This window comes from Stenella coeruleoalba (genome assembly GCF_951394435.1).
Source record: "Stenella coeruleoalba genome assembly, chromosome: 8".
NCBI classification, from domain to species: domain Eukaryota; kingdom Metazoa; phylum Chordata; class Mammalia; order Artiodactyla; family Delphinidae; genus Stenella; species Stenella coeruleoalba.
In genome coordinates this window covers 16,470,687-16,489,713 of record NC_137154.1, presented here as the reverse complement: position 1 = coordinate 16,489,713, position 19,027 = coordinate 16,470,687, and the positions used below count along the sequence as shown (strand labels likewise).

At 36.2% G+C, this 19,027-nt stretch overlaps 1 protein-coding gene across 2 annotated transcripts in view; it reads left to right on the top strand.

Annotated features, from left to right (window-relative positions):
- Window positions 1-19,027, top strand: part of TTC17 (tetratricopeptide repeat domain 17) — a 154,170-nt gene that overhangs the window by 21,452 nt on the left and 113,691 nt on the right. For both annotated transcript variants that reach the window (XM_079929426.1, XM_079929425.1), the window contains exons 2-5: window positions 5,566-5,655; window positions 16,935-17,104; window positions 18,227-18,338; window positions 18,572-18,703. In XM_079929426.1, the coding sequence (XP_079785552.1) occupies window positions 5,566-5,655; window positions 16,935-17,104; window positions 18,227-18,338; window positions 18,572-18,703 (504 nt within the window). The remainder of the gene's footprint in view (window positions 1-5,565; window positions 5,656-16,934; window positions 17,105-18,226; window positions 18,339-18,571; window positions 18,704-19,027) is intronic.

Genomic DNA, 19,027 nt, shown 5'->3' with positions numbered 1-19,027 from the left:
GGATTTATCCTGTATGGGACTCTCTGTGCTTCCTGGACTTGATTAACTATTTCCTTTCCCATATTAGGGAAGTTTTCAACTATAATCTCTTCAAATATTTTCTCTGTCCCTGTCTTTTTCTCTTCTTCTTCTGGGACCCCTATAATTCGAATGTTGGTGTGTTTAATATTGTCCCAGTCGTCTCTGAGACTGCCCTCAGTTCTTTTCATTCTTTTTTCTTTATTCTGCTCTGCAGTAGTTATTTCCACTATTTTATCTTCCAGGTCACTTATCCGTTCTTCTGCCTCAGTTATTCTGCTATTGATCCCTTTTAGAGTATTTTTAATTTCATTTATTGTGTTGTTCGTCATTGCTTGTTTCCTCCTTAGTCCTTCTAGGTCCTTGTTAAATGTTTCTTTCATTTTGTCTATTCTATTTCCAAGATTTTGGATCATCTTTACTGTCATTATTCTGAATTCTTTTTCAGGTAGACTGCCTATTTCCTCTTCATTTGTTAGGTCTGGTGGGTTTTTACCTTGCTCCTTCATCTGCTGTGTGCTTTTCTGTCTTTTCATTTTGCTTATCTTACCTTTTTGGGGGTCTCCTTTTTACAGACTGCAGGTTCGTAGTTCCCGTTGTTTTTGGTGTCTGTCCCCAGTGGCTAAGGTTGGTCCAGTGGGTTGTGTAGGTTTCCTTGGAGGGCACTCAGTGAGCGCAGGGTCCAGGCGCTGCTCCTCCCCTCTGGACAAATTCTAAGTGCTACAGATACAGCTTGATACAGGGCTCAAACAGTATAACCTGGATAGGTTTTTCTCTGTCTTCATTTGTTTACTTCTTTTACCCCATTCTCAGGCCCACTGTGGGTACAGGATGGCTATTCCCCAATAGCTCAAACAAAAGTTCTCGATTAGGGACTCTTTAGTATAAGCTAACTACTTGGTTAATGTCCCTTCTCAGAAATAATCACCAAGATACCAAGGGGAAGCAATCCACTGATCAGGCTTCCCATGTGGGGAAGGATGCTTCCAGCCAAGCAAAGCAGGTATTTTGCCACAAGAAGGAGATTGCTGATACTGGATAGGAAAAACTGTAAATACTAAGTGGGGTCATTTAAGGTAGAGGTGAAATCTTGGTTGCTTTGAATATTTTTATTTATGTTTTCCATCGTATTGTCTCAATATTTAAATAAACTAAAACTCTGAATAAAATATTTAAATATTCCATCACATTTTTAACCTAAGGGAAATTCTTTTTTAATGATTATGGCATAATATAAGATTTCATTAGTCAGTTTCAAACTGCTGATGGGAATAGAGTGAGTTCCCCATTAACAGTGCTTTCATGTACTCATTTGGATACCATTTTTTTAAAATAACAGATAAAAATATTCATCATATGTGAAGAATAAGTTGCATATGAAGGGTAGAACTAATGTTACAATAGAAAAGTTCAGTTTCTTATCATGAAGGACCAGTGGAAAGTGATTGATTTTGTAGAACTCAAAAATGTGTATTTCGTTAGATTGATTATTTTATATTTGGTGTGGGTTTTTTGGCCGCACTGTGTGGCTTGTGGGATGTTAGTTCCCCGACCGGGGATCGAACCCATGCCCTCGGCAATGAAAGCTCAGAGTCTTAACCTCTGGACTGCTGGGGAATTCCCTAGATTGGTTTTTTAAATTTAATTTGTTCAGCCTTTGTTTAACTTGGCAGTGAAATCATTACCTTTATATAGTGACATTTCCATCCATTACCATGTGATTTTACTGAATTCACAGAGGTAGAACTCCAGATTAGAAGTGCAGGAACTACCAATATCTTGGTTAGAGATGACAGCATATGAAAATGAACTTGATATGAGTAAGATATTTACTGTTATATACAATTGGGTACATGTGCTTATATAATATATTAAAAGGAAAATAAAATTGAATTGTCTTACATAATTTGCCATTTTCTTTATTAAAATAAATTGCTATGATAACAGTGAAACTTTGTTTACCTGGAAGTCTTAAGAAAATGAATCATTTTGAATAGTTGAATTCCATTATAGCTAATTTCCAAATACATGGTCAGTTTTTCCCTGCAGTTTAAATTTTGCTCTAAAATGTATTTCATGCTTTCTCTCCTTAAGTACAGCAAATTGAAAATAATTTCACTTTTTCTTTTTTATTCAGATCATTATAAGCACCATTTATTGTGCTGTGCAGCAATGGAAGTTTGTTTGTCCTTTGTGAAAAAGCCATACAGTGCTTTGAGATCTTGTGTATGCATTATATCATTTTTAACCTACCTCTCTGTAATTTCTATCACTCTTTGCCCTTGGACTTACAGCAGCCACTTCTAAATGCTAACGGTTTTGAAGGGATATTACCATTCCTTCTCACATTGTATATAAAATAGGAGTACATACACTCCAGATATGGACTCCTAGTGCGCCTGGTTCATAGAGGCTTAATAAATTTTTATTAGTTGAATGGATGTGGTAGTATTTACAGAGTTGTCAAACATCTTAGCAGACATGTCAAACATCTTTCGTAATCTTCTAAGGAGGAGAGGTATTTGAAAGGAGAGAAATTCAAGCTGATTGGCATTTGCCAAAGATAATTAGCATAAAGTCTTGAAATTTAAGAACTTGAAAGTATCTCAATAAAAATATGTGAATGCTATAAATCTTCTGTAACCAACCCTAATCTGGCAGAGATCCATGCCATTTGCTGCCAAGTCAAAAAGAGAAACACAGCTGTTAAACTGTCAGTGGAATCCCTTCCTTCTGCTAATAATTTTATCTTTATACCTTCTCTAGCTACTGTATCTTTGTTGAACTAAATGCTTCAAGGAAATGAAAAAGTACTTTCTCACAATTGAATATGGGCCAGACCCATGCTGGTTATGTAGTATCTTTTTAATCTAAAGCTAAGATTAAGTATTTATCTAATGTAAATCTTCATTTGTCTCATTCTGTCATTCCTCTTGCAGTTCTCCAAATGTTAGGTAATCAGACTGGTTGGGTATTTTGGAATGGGAATGTCATACTCCCACATTCCTTCTCCCTCCCCCAATTTTGTTCTAAAAACCTCATTTAAGTATAGAGAGATGAGGCTTCCCTGGTGGCGCAGTGGTTGAGAGTCCACCTGCCGATGCAGGGGACACGGGTTCGTGCCCTGGTGTAGATCCCACATGCTGCGGAGCAGCTAGGAGCCTGTGCTCTGCAATGGGAGAGGCCACAATGGTGAGAGGCCCGCGTACCGCAAAAAATAATAATAAATAAATAAATAAAGAGAGATGTATTAAATCACTACCTCTCGATGTCTGAGATACAATGAAAAGAGAAGCAAAAGCTTCCACACCTCATTGAGAAACACCTAGCGTTTTGCTTGTAGACCTTTGCCAGGTTTGACTGTTTGATAGAGGAGATTCACAGCTCAAGTGGTCAACTATAGGCCTTGCTATTATATTTTTAGTGCCTTTTAAGTTCAGACTGCAGTTTTAATGTTAATTCCAGTATAGTAGGAAGGCCAGGGGAAGCACTGAAGGGATTTTGTCATAAAAGAGAGACCACGGGAGATTGTAATTATCCATAACTGCATAATGATGATTATGTAGTTCAGACAATTGCAATGAAAGTATGAGTGGAAGTTAGTCCAGACTAGCATCTCTTTTTCTTGTGGCATCTCTGAGATGATAGAATGAGGAAAGGCAGATGAGTTTTATATGCAGTCACCCAACATCGCCCAGTGTTATTGTGCATATTATTAAAGCAACCATTGAACTTATATCATGTTGTTTTTATTCCCTCTTTTTAAATATTTATTTATGTATTCTCTTGGCCATGCCGCACAGCTTGTAGGATCTTAGTTCCCCAACCAGGGATTGAACCTGCACCCTGGAAGTGAAAGCACCAAGTCCTACCCACTGGACCATCAGGGAATTCCCATTCCTTCTTTTTAAATTTTTGTTTTTTAAATAGACTTGCATTCACCAAGGTCTAAGCAAGGCTATCTTTTGCACTTAAAAAGCTAGTTCTAAAATTAATTGAGCTGATGTCAAGGTCTTAGAGATTATAGAAAGATTCTTAGAGATGTTATGGAAAACCCCGAATGAACTTTTTGGCCAACCCAGTAGTTTCTTCTCAAAGTAGGACTTCTTGAAGAGCTAGTTTATAATTTGACAGTCTAACACTAAGGGATAGCAGGAACTTCATTTCATCTCTTAGACTCCAAGGCCACTGTCTTAGATTTTCTTGAAATTCAAAAAACCCCGTGTGTGTTGTTTTTTCCTTATTATAAACATATTATGTGTGTATTATAGACAATTTTAAAATATACAAGTTTATAGGGCTTCCCTGGTGGCGCAGTGGTTGAGAGTCTGCCTGCCAATGTAGGGGACATGGGTTCGTGCCCCGGTCCGGGAGGATCCCACGTGCCGCGGAGCGGCTGGGCCTGTGGGCCATGGCCGCTGAGCCTGCGCGTCGGGAGCCTGTGCTCCACAATGCGAGAGGCCACAACAGTGAGAGGCCCGTGTACCGCAAAATAAATAAATAAATACAAGTGTATAAAGTAAAAGATATAAATGTGCCTCTCTTCTTAATCCCACTTCCCCAAAGAAATCACTGTAAACCAACTTAGTTTTGTGCATATACAGACATGTATATGTCTATATCTATAAAAATGTAATTTCTTAAAAAAAGTATAGCATACTTATTATTCTTCATTACTTTTAGTTAATTATACATTGTGAACATCTTTCCATGATAGTAGATCTCATTTTTCTGTATCCCATTCCACTGGACAGTGGCTTTCTCTGTTCCCTCATTGCTGGACTTAGGTTTGTTGGGTCTTTTGTTTGTTTGTTTTTTGCAGCTAAAGGTAATACAGTGAGCAGCCTTGTATATATCTTTGCCCATTTAAAGAACGCCTATAGGATAGCTTCCTAGAATTTATATTCCTAGGTCAGAGGATATGTACTTTAAAAATTTTGATATATGTTGTCAAAGAACCCTCCAAATAATAAGTTTATAAGCCTGCTACCAGCATATGAGGGTTCATTTTTCCTACATATTCAACAACATAGTTGCTTGTTTATGATTCAGAAACAGGAATTGTAAACTGTAAGTCTCAAGGTTATTTTATATTATCTCTGATTTACGGCTTCTGCAAATAGCCTGAAAAATAGATGCTTTTCGTATTTTTCTTTTTATTGCCGCCAGACCTGTTCAGATATGGAATGTGCTATCAAGACAAAGCAATCTATTTTTATTAGTATAGATATAAAATATATTTTAAGGAATTTACTTTATCATTCATTTCCAAATACTTCTCTTCTTGAATATTTCTTACATGACTAGTCAAATCTGAATATTCACTTTGAAAGCTTGCTCTTTCAAGTTGGAGTTCAAGGGACAGCTATTGAACCTCTCATTCTCTTTGCCGAAATTTACATGTCATCACTTTTGAAATAAATACCCCTTGAGTTTACTGAGCACCTAACACTGATTATAATGGTGATCGAACAATAATTTAAGGCATATCCAAAGAAACGTTAATGAAATCTGAGCTTTATTTATCTATTATTTGCTTGCTTGCAGGTGGATTCACCTATGAACTTGAAGCATCCCCATGACTTAGTCATATTAATGAGACAAGAAACAACAGTTAACTACCTCAAAGAACTGGAGGTGAGGCAACTGGACATGTCATATGCAGCTGATACTTGTTGCATTTCACAGGAGCTGTTGTGTTCAAAGAACAAGTAAAGCATGCTATTTCTTAAATCTTCTGACTTTTACAGGAATATTCAACTTGTAGATTGTGCTTTTTTTTTTTTTTTTAAATCAGAATGCCATTTGAGCAATAGTAAGAGAAACAGACTACCAGAGCCTGGGTTTTATGTCTCGTTTTTGTTTTATTTTTTTATGATTACCTTTTGTTTATTTTTTTAATACAGCAGGTTCTTATTAGTTATCTATTTGATACATATTAATATATACATGTCAATCCCAATCGCCCAATTCATCCCACCACCACCAACCCCCCTCCGCCCCACTTTCCCCCCTTGGTGTCCATACGTTTGTTCTCTACATCTGTCTCTATTTCTTCCTTGTAAACCGGTTCATCTGAACCATTTTTCTAGATTCCACATGTATGTGTTAATATACGATATTTGTTTTTCTCTTTTATGCCTCGTTCTTGACTCACTATATCCTTGAACAAAGTTTCCATGTATAAATTTTACCATCAAGTATGAAAAGGCATTATCTCAGGATATACTTGGAAGGAGAATTTGCGTAAAATATCAAAAGGAAGAATGGTTTGAATACCTCATAAAAATATAATTTTGTTAATTCCCAGGTAGTAAAAACTAGGGTCTTGGTATTTTGTGTTCTTATGATTGAGGTGAAGAGCATTCATCAATTTGCATCTTGAAAACTTTTTTTTTTCATTTTTATTTTATATTGGAGTATAGTTGATTAACAATGTTGTGTTAGTTTCAGGTGTACAGCAGAGTGATTCAGTTATACATATACATATAGCTGTTCTTTTTCAAATTCTTTACCCACACCTTGAAAACTTGATATTTATTAGTGCTAATAAAATCTGACTTTTTTGTTTCTATCATTGACCTTTTTGTTTCTTTGTTTCTTTTTGTTTCTATCATCTGACCTTTTTGTTTCTATCATTGATTTTCATAAACTGAAAACAGTATTAACAAAAGTAGCAAAGAGTATTAACTATTTAAAAAATATTTTCTTTTTTCTCTCATAAAACCTGTTCTTAAAAGTTACAGTGTAAATTGAATCCAAATTTTAAGGAAACTTTACGTTGCAGAAAAAGTAACCCAATTTGCAAAATAAGATTTAGAAAATTATTGGGAATTATAAGAGTCAGAGTCTTTGAGCGCTAGAAGGAATCATAAAGGTGATCCTCATTTTAGAAGCAAGGAAACAATTAGACCTAAAGACAGTGAATTGCCTGATTTTCACAAAACAAGTTATGGCAGAACCAGAGGCAAACGCCTTATCTCTTGACTTAAACCAAAGGTAAAACCAGGTAGCCTTTCATTTTCTAGTTAATGTAAAAGTTCTGAATTTCACTCACATAAATTCAAACTGGTACATTTATCAACAGCAGTAGTTATAATTGTATATTTTTTAAATTTCTGTAAATTAAGAAGGAGGAGCTTTTAGCGCATACTAACCAGCTGTGTATAGGTAGTAGCACTTTAGGAATATTTATAAAACTTGAACACCTCACCATTTTTTAAATAGTATCTCACCTTGTTCCTACCAGTTTTGTCACTTATAAATTTGGAAATGTTGATTTTTATGAATACTAGGAAAAAGACAATAGATATATTTATTGGGCTTCATGCTTGGAAGCTTAAACACAGTGTTCAGAAAGATGCAGTGGTGCAGAAAATAGTTTTTATTTTCAGATGCATAGACACCATTATATATGTTTATTGTTATCTCTCTAAGCAGGAGTATTATTTAATCTAAAGAAAGGAGTCTTAAATTAGAGTATGTGTAGGGGGAAAATGCCATTTACCAAGTCATTGAAAATGCAAATGAAAAATATTGACTCCACCAATTTTTGGTTAAGGTAGTGTAATGAGTCTATACTTAGTACTTAGTTTTTACTTCTGCTCCATATACATAGCAATGACAGATAAAAAACAAAACAGAAATCAAAATAAAATATAGTCAGGCCTAAACACAACATAAATATCTCCATAGACCAGAAATAGAACAAAACACTAAGTTGAGAATGTAGCTGAAACTGTAAACCTGCTGGTCTCAAAGGCCAGGAACAGGCTCTGGTGTCTGGTTGTTCATTTCTATGGAATAAAGGAGATGACAATATTTCGTGCAAGATAAAGGAAGATAACCAAATTCACTACTGCTCAAAGACTAGGATGGAGCTTGAAAAGACTCTGGTGGGGAAAAAAAAAAAAAGCAGGAAGAAAAAACAAAACCTAATGACCAAAAAACAAACCAAACCATCCAGTGGTTCAATAATTGCATCTTCAATTTACTGAACACCATTTCAGGGTAGAATATTACTTTGGAGTAGAAACTCTAAACTAAAATTATGTGATGTGATTTTGGGCTTGGGATCTGGATAGAACCTGGAAGCAACTACAAAACTGTTAGACACAGGAGATGATCATGGAGTAGTTGGGAAGAGACAGACAGATAGGGAGAGGGGGTGAAGGTTGATTCCAAGATTTTTGACCTGAGCGACTGATGTTGGATGGAGTTGGTGTTAGCTGAGATATAGAAGACTGAAGGAGGTGTAGACTGGGGAGGAGTTTAGCTTTGGTATATTAAGTTTGAGATACCTATTAGGCATCTAAGTGGAGACACTGAGTGAGGAGTTGGTTCTTCTAGTGTGGACTCCTGGGTAAAGGTCTGAGCTAGAGGGATAAATTTGTTATGCCTTGACATAGACATAAAGCCATGAGACTAGGTAATACAGTTTGTCTACAAAGTAGTGACAACTGGATGACTTCTTAGATACCAAAAGACAGTGGAGGAATAGCATCAAAGTGTTAAGTCTAGAATTTTGTATTCTTTTAAATATAATATTTTATATTCTCTTAAACCATCATTCAAGAGTGAGGACAAAGCAGTTTTCTGACATACACAGACAGTTTACTAACCACAGACCCTCACTTAAAAAAAAAATTAAGTCCTTCTGCAAGAAGAAAAGTAAATCCAGTGGAAGTGCATAGGATGTGTAATGGTGAGTAAAAACTTGATGAAAAAGTTGCTAAATTTATTTATTTATTTTCTGTGTTTAAAAGGTAAAACTAAATAAAATTACCAGTCTATAGGTGGGTTGGGGCATGCTCAATGATTACTTAAAGCATATTAACTCTTTTGTTATATTCAGGAGGCAAAAATAACTGAATAAATTAAAATCCTGTTGGAAAATGTATAGGTATACATATTAAAAATTTAAGAATATCGCCACCTTTCAGAAGTCTTGCCAAAAGAAATATAAATCTAATCAAACCACAGTATAATTTGCTTTTCACTGTAATTGGTTTCTTTTGTCATTTTATATATTCTGTGTATTTAAAAGATTATTCTAAGAAAGGGTTTGTAGGCTTCATCAGACTGCCAAAGAAGTCCATGACATGAAAAAGTTAAGAATCCCTGGATTCTGGTGTCAGTATTCAGGAAATACAGAGGACAGAGGAACATGTTAAACCTGTGGGATGCAGTCAGTAAAATCTTGTAGAGTAATAAACTCTACAGGATAAGTGACCCAATTTCTTTCTCAAATAAATTACAGGAATTAAAAAAAATGAAATAGAGGGGTAACCGGAAGATTAAAAGAGACTTAAAAGACAATTCAACCAATTGCAGTGTGTGTGTACCTTACTGAATTTTGACTCAAACAAATTGTATTTTAAAATAAAGAGGGAAGAAACAGTTGGGAATGAACACAGACTGGATATGTAATATTAAGGAATTACTATTTTTTGCATGTGATAATGGTGTTGTGGTATTATTTTTTTTTAAAGAGAATCTTTCAGAATCATACTGAAATATTTACTGATGAAAAACTTAACCAAAAAAAGAGTGAGGACAGTAACCAAAATAATGGAAATGCAATCTATAGTTTTCAAACCTTACAAACAAAGAGAAGATACAGGAGGAGGGGAGGGAATGTAGAAAGTGTATCAAAACTGTATCAGGGGCTTCCCTGGTGGCACAGTTGTTGAGAGTCTGCCTGCCGATGCAGGGGACACGGGTTCGTGCCCTGGTCTGGGAAGATCCCACATGCCGCGGAGCGGCTAGGCCCACGAGCCATGGCCGCTGAGCCTGCACATCCGGAGCCAGTGCTCCGCAACAGGAGAGGCCACAACAGTGAGAGGCCCGCGTACTGCAAAAAAAAAAAAAAAAAAAGTGTATCAGGCAGGAAATGAGAAAAAAGCAGCAAAGAAAAAGTAAGATAAACAGAAAACGCAAAATAATATGGTGAAAATAAATCCATAAGATCATCAATCACAATAAATATAAACAGATTAAACAAACTGATTAAAACGTGGAATATCAGATTGGATTTCTTATTTAGTTTAGCTGTATAGTACATATGAGAAATATACCTACAACAGCCTCGATATTGCCATTCTCAGTACCTGAGGGAAAAGAAAGAACATGGTGAAGCATACACTGGCTCTAAAAATGCTTCCCTCTAGAAGGCTCAGATGATGCTTCTCATGTTACATTGACCAAAGGAAGTCATATTGGTCACATTGGAGTCTAGCAGAACAGTGATGTAGAATTCTCTTGTAAAGAGGGGCACAAATTTGTTAATAGTAATACAGTCTACCCCAATAATTATAACAGGATAACATTTCATACCCATGAGATTGACATAAATTAAAAAGGACACAGAGGGCAGACAGCAGAAGCAAGAAGAACTATAGTCCTGCAGCCTGTGGAACAAAAACCACATTCACAAAAAGATGGACAAGATGAAAAGGCAGAGGGCTGTGTACCAGATGAAGGAACAAGATAAAACCCCAGAAAAACAACTAAAAGAAGTGGAGATAGGCAAACTTCTAGAAAAAGAATTCAGAATAATGATAGTGAAGATGACCCAGGACCTCGGGAAAAGAATAGAGGCAAAGCGAGAGGATGGAAGAAATGTTTAACAAAGACCTAGAAGAATTAAAGAACAAACAAACATAGATGAAAAATACAATAACTGAAACGAATACTACATTAGAAGAATCAATAGCAGAATAACTGAGGCAGAAGAACAGATAAGTGACCTGGAAGACAGAATGGTGGAATTCACTGCTGTGGAACAGAATAAAGAAAAAAGAATGAAAAGAAATGAAGACAGACTAAGACCTCTGGGACAACATTAAATGCAACAACATTCGCATTATAGGGGTCCCAGAAGGAGAAGAGAGGGAGAAAGGACCAGAGAAAATATTTGAAGATATTACAGTCGAAAACTTTCCTAACATGGGAAGAGAAATAGCCACCCAAGTGCAGGAAGCGCAGCGAATTCCATACAGGATAAACCCAAGGAGAAACATGCCGAGACACATAGTAATCAAATTGGCAAATATTAAAGACAAAGAAAAATTATTGAAAGCAGCAAGGCAAAAACGACAAATAACATACAAGGGAACTCCCATAAGATTAACAGCTGATTTCTCAGCAGAAAGTTTACAGCCAGAAGGGAGTGGCATAATATACTTAAAGTGATGAAAGGGAAGAAACTACAACCAAGATTACTCTACCCAGCGAGGATCTCATTCATATTCGATGGAGAAATCAGAAGGTTTACAGACAAGCAAAAGCTAAGAAAATTCAGCACCACCAAACCAGCTCTACAACAAATGCTAAAGGAACTTCTCTAAGTGGGAAACACAAGAGAAGAAAAGGACCTACAAAAACAAACCCGAAACAATTAAGAAAATGGTCATAGGAACAAACATACCGATAATTACCTTAAACGTGAATGGTTAAATGCTCCAACCAAAAGGCACAGGCTTGCTGAATGGATACAAAACAAGACCCATATATATGCTGTCTACAAGAGACCCACTTCAGACCTAGGGACACATACAGACTGAAAGTGAGTGGAGGGAAAAAGATATTCTATGCAAATGGAAATCAAAAGAAAGCTGGAGTAGCAATACTCATATCAGGTAAAATAGACTTTAAAATAATGTTACAAGAGACAAGGAAGGGTACTACATACTGATCAAGGGATCAATCTAAGAAGATATTACAACTATAAATATATATGCACCCAACATAGGACCACCTCAATACATAAGGCAACTCCTAAAAGCTATAAAAGAGGAAATCGACAGTAACACAATAATAGTGGAGGACTTTAACACCTCACTTACACCAACAGACAGATCATCCAAAATGAAAATAAATAAAGAAACAGAAGCTTTAAATGACACAATAGACCAGATAGATTTAATTGATACTTATAGGACATTCCATCCAAAGACAGCAGATTATACTTTCTTCTCGAGTACGCATGGAACATTCTCCAGGATAGATCACATCTTCAGGCACAAATCAAGCCTCAGTAAATTTAAGAAAATTGAAATCATATCACGAATCTTTTCTGACCACAACGCTATGAGATTAGAAATCAACATGGAAAAAAATAGAAAACACACAAATACACAGAGGCTAAACAATATGTTACTAAATGACCAAGAGATCACTGAAGAAATCAAAGAGGAAATCAAAAAATACCTAGAGACAAATGGCAATGAAAACAAGATGATCCAAAACCTAGAGGATGCAGCAAAAGCAGTTCTAAGAGGGAAGTTTATAGCTACACAAGCCTACCTCAAGAAACAAGAAAAATCTCAAGTAAACAATCTAACCTTACACCTAAAGGAACTAGAGAAAAAGGAACAAACAAAACCCAAAGTTAGCAGAAGGAAAGAAATCATATAGATCAGAGCAGAAATAAATGAAATAGAAACAAAACACTAGCAAAGATCAATAAAACTAAAAGCTGGTTCTTTGAGAAGGTAAACAAAATTGATAAACCATTAGCCAGACTCATCAAGAAAAAGAGGGAGAGGACTCAAATCAATAAAATTAGATAAAAAAGAAAAGTTACAACAGACACCACAGAAATACAAACCATCCTAAGAGACTACTAAAGCAACTCTATGCCAATAAAGTGGACAACCTGGAAGAAATGGACAAATTCTTAGAAAGGTGTAACCTTCCAAGACTGAACCAGGAAGAAACAGAAAGTAATCACAAGTAATGATATTGAAATCACAAGTAATGAAATTGAAACTGTGATTAAAAATCTTCCAACAAACAAAAATCCAGGACCAGATGGCTTCACAGGTGAATTCTGTTAAACATTTAGACAAGAGCTAACACCCATCCTTCTAAAACTCTTCCAAAAAATTGCAGAGGAAGGAACACTCCCAAACACATTCTATGAGGCCACCATCACTCTGATATCAAAACCAGACAAAGATACTACAAAAAAAGAGAATTACAGACCAATATCACTGATGAATGTAGAGGCAAAAATCCTCAACAAAATACTAGCAAACAGAATCCAAAAACGTATTAAAAGGATCATACACCATGATCAAGTGGGATTTATCCCAGGGATGCAAGGATTCTTCAATATATGCAAATCAATCAATGTGATACACCATATTAACAAATTGAAGAATAAGAACCATATGATCATCTCAATAGACACAGAAAAAGCTTTTGACAAAATTCAGCACCCATTTATGATAAAAACTCTCCAGAAAGTGGACATAGTGGGAACCTACCTCAACATAATGAAGGCCATATATGACAAACCCACAGCAGACATCATTCTCAATGGTTAAAAACTGAAAGCATTTCCTCTAAGCTCAGGAACAAGACAAGGATGTCCATTTTCACCACAATTATTCAACATAGTCATGGAAGTCCTAGCCACAGCAATCAGACAAGAAAAAGAAATAAAACGAATACTAATTGGAAAAGAAGAAATAAAAGTGTCACTCTTTGCAGATGACATGATACTATACATAGAGAATCCTAAAGATGTCACCAGAAAACTACTAGAGCTAATCAATGAATTTGGTAAAGTTGCAGGATACAAAATTAATGCACAGAAATCTCTTGCATTCCTATACACTAGTGATGAAAAATCTGAAAGAGAAATTAAGGAAATGCTCCCATTTACCATTGCAACAGAAAGTATAAAATACCAAGGAATAAACCTACCTAGGGAGACAAAAGACCTCTATGCAGAAAACTATAAGACACTGATGAAAGAAATTAAAGATGATACCAACAGATGGAGAGGTATATCATGTTCTTGGATTGGAAGAATCAATACTGTGAAAATGACTATACTACCCAAGCAACCTATAGATTCAATGCAATCCCTATCAAATTACCAATGGCATTTTTTACAGAACTAGAACAAATCATCTTAAAATTTGTATGGAGACACAAAAAACCCCGAAGAGCCAAAGCAGTCTTGAGGGAAAAAAACGGAGCTGGAGGCATCAGACTCCCTGACTTCAGACTATACTACAAAGCTACAGCAATCAAGACAGTTTGGTGTTGGCAAAAAACAGAAACATAGATCAATGGAACAAGATAGAAAGCCCAGAGATAAAGCCACGCACCTATGGTCAACTAATCTATGACAAAGGAGACAAAGACATACAATGGAGAAAAGACAGTCTCTTCAATAAGTGGTTTTGGGATAACTGGACAGCTACAAGTAAAAGAATGAAATCAGAATACTCCCTAACACCACAGAAAAAAAGAAACTAAAAATGCATTCGATACCTAAGTGTAAGACCAGACACTATAAAACTCTTAGAGGTAAACATAGGAAGAACACTCTTTGACATAAATCACAGCAAGATCTTTTTTGATCCACCTCCTTGATTAATGGAAATAAAAACAAAAATAAACCAATGGGACCTAATGAAACTTCAAAGCTTTTGCACAGGAAAGGAAACCGTAAACAAGACGAAAAGAGAACCCTCAGAATGGGAGTAAATATTTGCAAACGAATCAATGGACAAAGGATTAATCTCCAAAATAGATAAACCGCTCCTGCAGCTCAATATTAAAAAAACAAACAACCCAATCCAAAAATGGGCAGAAGACCTAAATAGACATTTCTTCAAAGAAGACATACAGATGGCCAAGAAGCACATGAAAAGGTGCTCAACATCACTAATAGAGAAATGTGAATCAAAACTACAAGGAGGTATCACCTCACACCAGTTAGAACGGGCATCATCAGAAAATCTACAAACAACAAATGCTGGAGAGGGTGTGGAGAAAAGGGAACCCTCTTGTACTGTTGGTGGGAATGTAAATTGATACAGCCACTATGGAGAACAGTATGGAGCTTCTTTAAAAAAGTAAAAATAGAATTACCATATGACCCAGCAATCCCACTACTGGGCACATACCCAGAGAAAACTATGATTCAAAAAGACACATGCACTCCAGTGTTCCTTGCAGCACTGTTTATGATAGCCAGGTCATGGAAGCAACCTAAATGCCCATCGACAGACTAATGGATAAAGAAGTTGTGGTACATATATACAGTGGAATATTACTCAGCCATAAAAAGGAATGGAATTGAGTCATTTGTTGAGACGTGGATGGATCTAGAGACTGTCATACAGAGTGAAGTAAGTCAGAAAGAGAAAAATATTGTATATTAACGCATGTATGTGGAACCTAGAAAAATGGTACAGATGAACCAGTTTGCAGGGCAGAAGTTGAGACACAGATGTAGAGAACAACGTATGGACACCAAGGGGTGAAAACTGCAGGTGGGTGGCGGTGGTGGTGTGCTGAATTGGGCAATTGGGATTGACATGTATACACTGATATGTATAAAATTGATGACTAATAAGAACTTGCTGTATAAAAAAAATTCAAAATTTTTTTTAAAAAGTAGGACAAAACCAAATGTTGGTAAGTTCATGGGGAGATGGATATTATCCTAATCTGTTGGTAGAATTCTAGTTTTTATAACCACTTTGAAGAGCAGATTGACGGTGACTAAATAAACTGAAAATGTATCCCATACAGCCCCATATTTTTCTCCTACTGGAACTCTTACACAATGACAGTTTTATAAGAATACCGTAGCACATTTAATACCAAAAAATATTTAAAAAGAAGCAACCTAATGGTTTACAGCAAAATAAATACTTTTTTTTTTTTTTTTTTGAGGTACGCGGGCCTCTCACTGTTGTGGCCTCTCCTGTTGCGGAGCACAGGCTCCGGACGTGCAGGCTCAGCAGCCATGGCTCACGGGACTAGCCGCTCCGCGGCATGTGGGATCCTCCCGTACCAGGGCACGAACCCGTGTCCCGTGCATCGGCAGGTGGACTCTCAACCACTGCGCCACCAGGGAAGCCCCAAATAAATACATTTTTATACATCCGGTAGAATGAAAAATTTAGAGCTTTACCGACCAATGTAGATAAATGTCAAAAACATAATATTAAATTAAAAAAAAAAGAAAGTTGTAGAATAATACATACAGTATGGTAGTATTCATATAAAATTTCAAAATTTGCAAAGCAATGCTGTATGTTGATTTTGGAGATATAGCTGTAAATATATCTATGTATAAAGTAATATTTTAAGAAAAGTAGGGCAATATAGTAATATTTTATGAAAATATACATGAAAATGATGCATAAAACATTCAGGATAGTGGTAACTTTTGTTCTTTTAATTAATTAATTATTTATTTATTCTCTTGGCTGCACCACACAGCTTGTGGGGTCTTAGTTCCCCAACCAGGGATTGAACCCAGGCCATGGAAGTGAAAGCTCCAAGTCCTAACCACTGGACCACAGGGGCATTCCCAGGATAGTGGTAACTTTTAGAAGTGAGAGAGGGATCTCAAAGGCAGTTAAGAGGGGCTTCAACTATTTTTTTTTTCTTGTAGAAAAATCTGGAGTATGGCCAAATGTTAAGATAGATAGGGTGGTGGAAACATGGCTGTTAATAATTCCTCTGTATGTTTGGGGAAAAAATGTCAGTGGCAGGAATTCCCCTGGAACACTAGTTACTTCAGGTAGCACTATCAATGCGCTAGATGTCTTCAAGGACTGAAATATGATGTGTTTGGACAATTCAAGGTACTTCTAATTGCTGAGCTATTCTGTGCCAGTTAAGTTGATAGATGTAGCTTTATAGATAGTCAGAGATCATATCATAAGGCACTCACGTGCCAGTATTATAAATGTCATGTTCTGTTACTTTCTGTATATGGACACCTGTTTCGAGAAGCTTATTTATGTCAACTAGCATAACCCAGGGCATATTTTGATTTCTCTGACTTGTTCAACACATTAAATTCTCCTTTCTCTTACATGGTATCTAGGTTGAAATATTAGAAAAATCCTTTTGTGTTCTTATTTTCTTCTCAACAGAAGCAGTTAGTTGCTCAAAAAATTCATATAGAAGAGAATGAGGACAGAGATACAGGACTGGAACAGAGACATAATAAAGAGGATCCAGACTGCATCAAAGCCAAGGTACCCTTAGGGGACCTAGATCTGTATGATGGCACATACATAACTTTGGAGAGCAAAGATATCAGGTAAAGAAATTCTCTTTCCAAAAATAAAGTACGTCTTCCTGAACAGACCTTTCTCGAATCAATTAGAAATTATTTCTCTAATGAGAAAAAGCTTCAATCACTGTTGACTTCATTGAAATTTGAAAGTTGAAAATGTGTAGTATGTACAGAATTCTTACAAATCCATTAAAAGTATTTAATACCACAGTAGAAAATTGAACAATTTATGGTAAAAAAAGCAAATGGCCAATAAACACGTGGAAAAAATATTTCTCAGTAATGATCAGATAAATGCATACTAAGACGTATTTTTCTTCTCTCAAACTGAAAAAAATGTTTAAAAATCAATAACTGGTAAAAATGTAGAAAGACTATATAGAAGTGTAAACTGGTTTAACATTTCTAGAAAGAGTTAAGCAGTGTTATATTAGCTTTTGAAAAGTCCACAGTCTTTTTTTAAAATTAATTAATTAATTTGTTTGTTTTTGGCTGCGTTGGGTCTTCATTGCTGTGCGTGGGCTTTCTCTAGTTGTGGCGAGCGGGGGCTACTCTTCATTGCAGTGCGCGGGCTTCTTTTTGCAGAGCACAGGCTCTAGGCATGCGGGCTTCAGTAGTTGTGGCTCACGAGTTCTAGAGCACAGGCTCAGTAGTTGTGGCTCACAGGCTTAGTTGCTCCGTGGCATCCCGGACCAGGGCTCGAACCCATGTCCTCTGCACTGGCAGGCAGATTCTTAACCACTGTGCCACCGGGGAAGTCCAGAGTCCACAGTCTTAACGGTTTGTGACTTACCTATTTTCTCCCTAACCATTTTTTTTTTTAATTTATTTGGCTGCTCTGGGTCTTAGTTGTGGCACGCGGGATCTTTGTTGCAGCGTGCAGGATCTTCTGGTTGCGGCATGCATGTGGGATCTTGTTCCCTGACCAGGGATCGAACCCCGGGCCCTCCCTAACTCTTGATATATCTCCTTTAAGTTGAGCTCTCAGAAAATTTTGCTCTAACAACAGCTCTATGAAAAAAGTATGCATGTTGACTAATATTGGTTGTAAAGTGAGATGCTTTGAGAATATGATTTAATTAGGGAAAAATTGGACATATCTTCACTTTTCATTCATTCATTACTTCTTGCCTCTTGATATTTTAGCCCTGAAGATTATATAGACACAGAATCTCCGGTCCCTCCAGACCCTGAGCAGCCTGATTGTACTAAAATTCTAGAACTTCCATATAGTATACATGCTTTTCAGCACTTGCGAGTAAGTAGAGAAATTTGGGGGGTTTTGTTTGTTTTCATTTTTTTCTTTAATCTCTTGCTTATACATACTCTTTTTCTTTCTTCTCTTCTTCCAAACAGCTTTATAATTTAACAAACATCTCCTATTTCTTAAAATTCCTTCAAATTAAATGCCATAAGATACCAAATTATTTGTGATTTCTATTGTCTTATAATCTCCTTTTTCTGTTTTTTTCTATTTTTTCTTCTCTTCAGGGTGTACAAGAGAGAGTTAATCTTTCTGCACCTCTACTACCTAAAGAAGATCCAATCTTCACATATCTATCTAAACGGTTAGGAAGGAGTATAGATGACATAGGTCACCTCATTCATGAAGGCCTACAGAAGGTAAGTCGTAAATGACTTAAAGAGCCCGGAGGCCCTGTGTGAACAGAAGATATTTTTCTCTCAGAAAATACCTACCTAGCTTGTTTTTGTCTAGAGAGTGATTTTAAATCATGATTACAGTAATATAAACTGTATAGTTCAAAGTTAGAGAGAAGCATTGATAATCCAGTCCCCTTTACCAGGACAAGATGCTGAAAAGTTTTATTTAAACTAATTCACAAAACAACAAATTATAAACTAATATAAGCAACAGGGCTTATAAGCTAGATTATATATTTTGAGTGTGAAAGAACATTAACATTAGTGTCTTTGATACATGTCTAC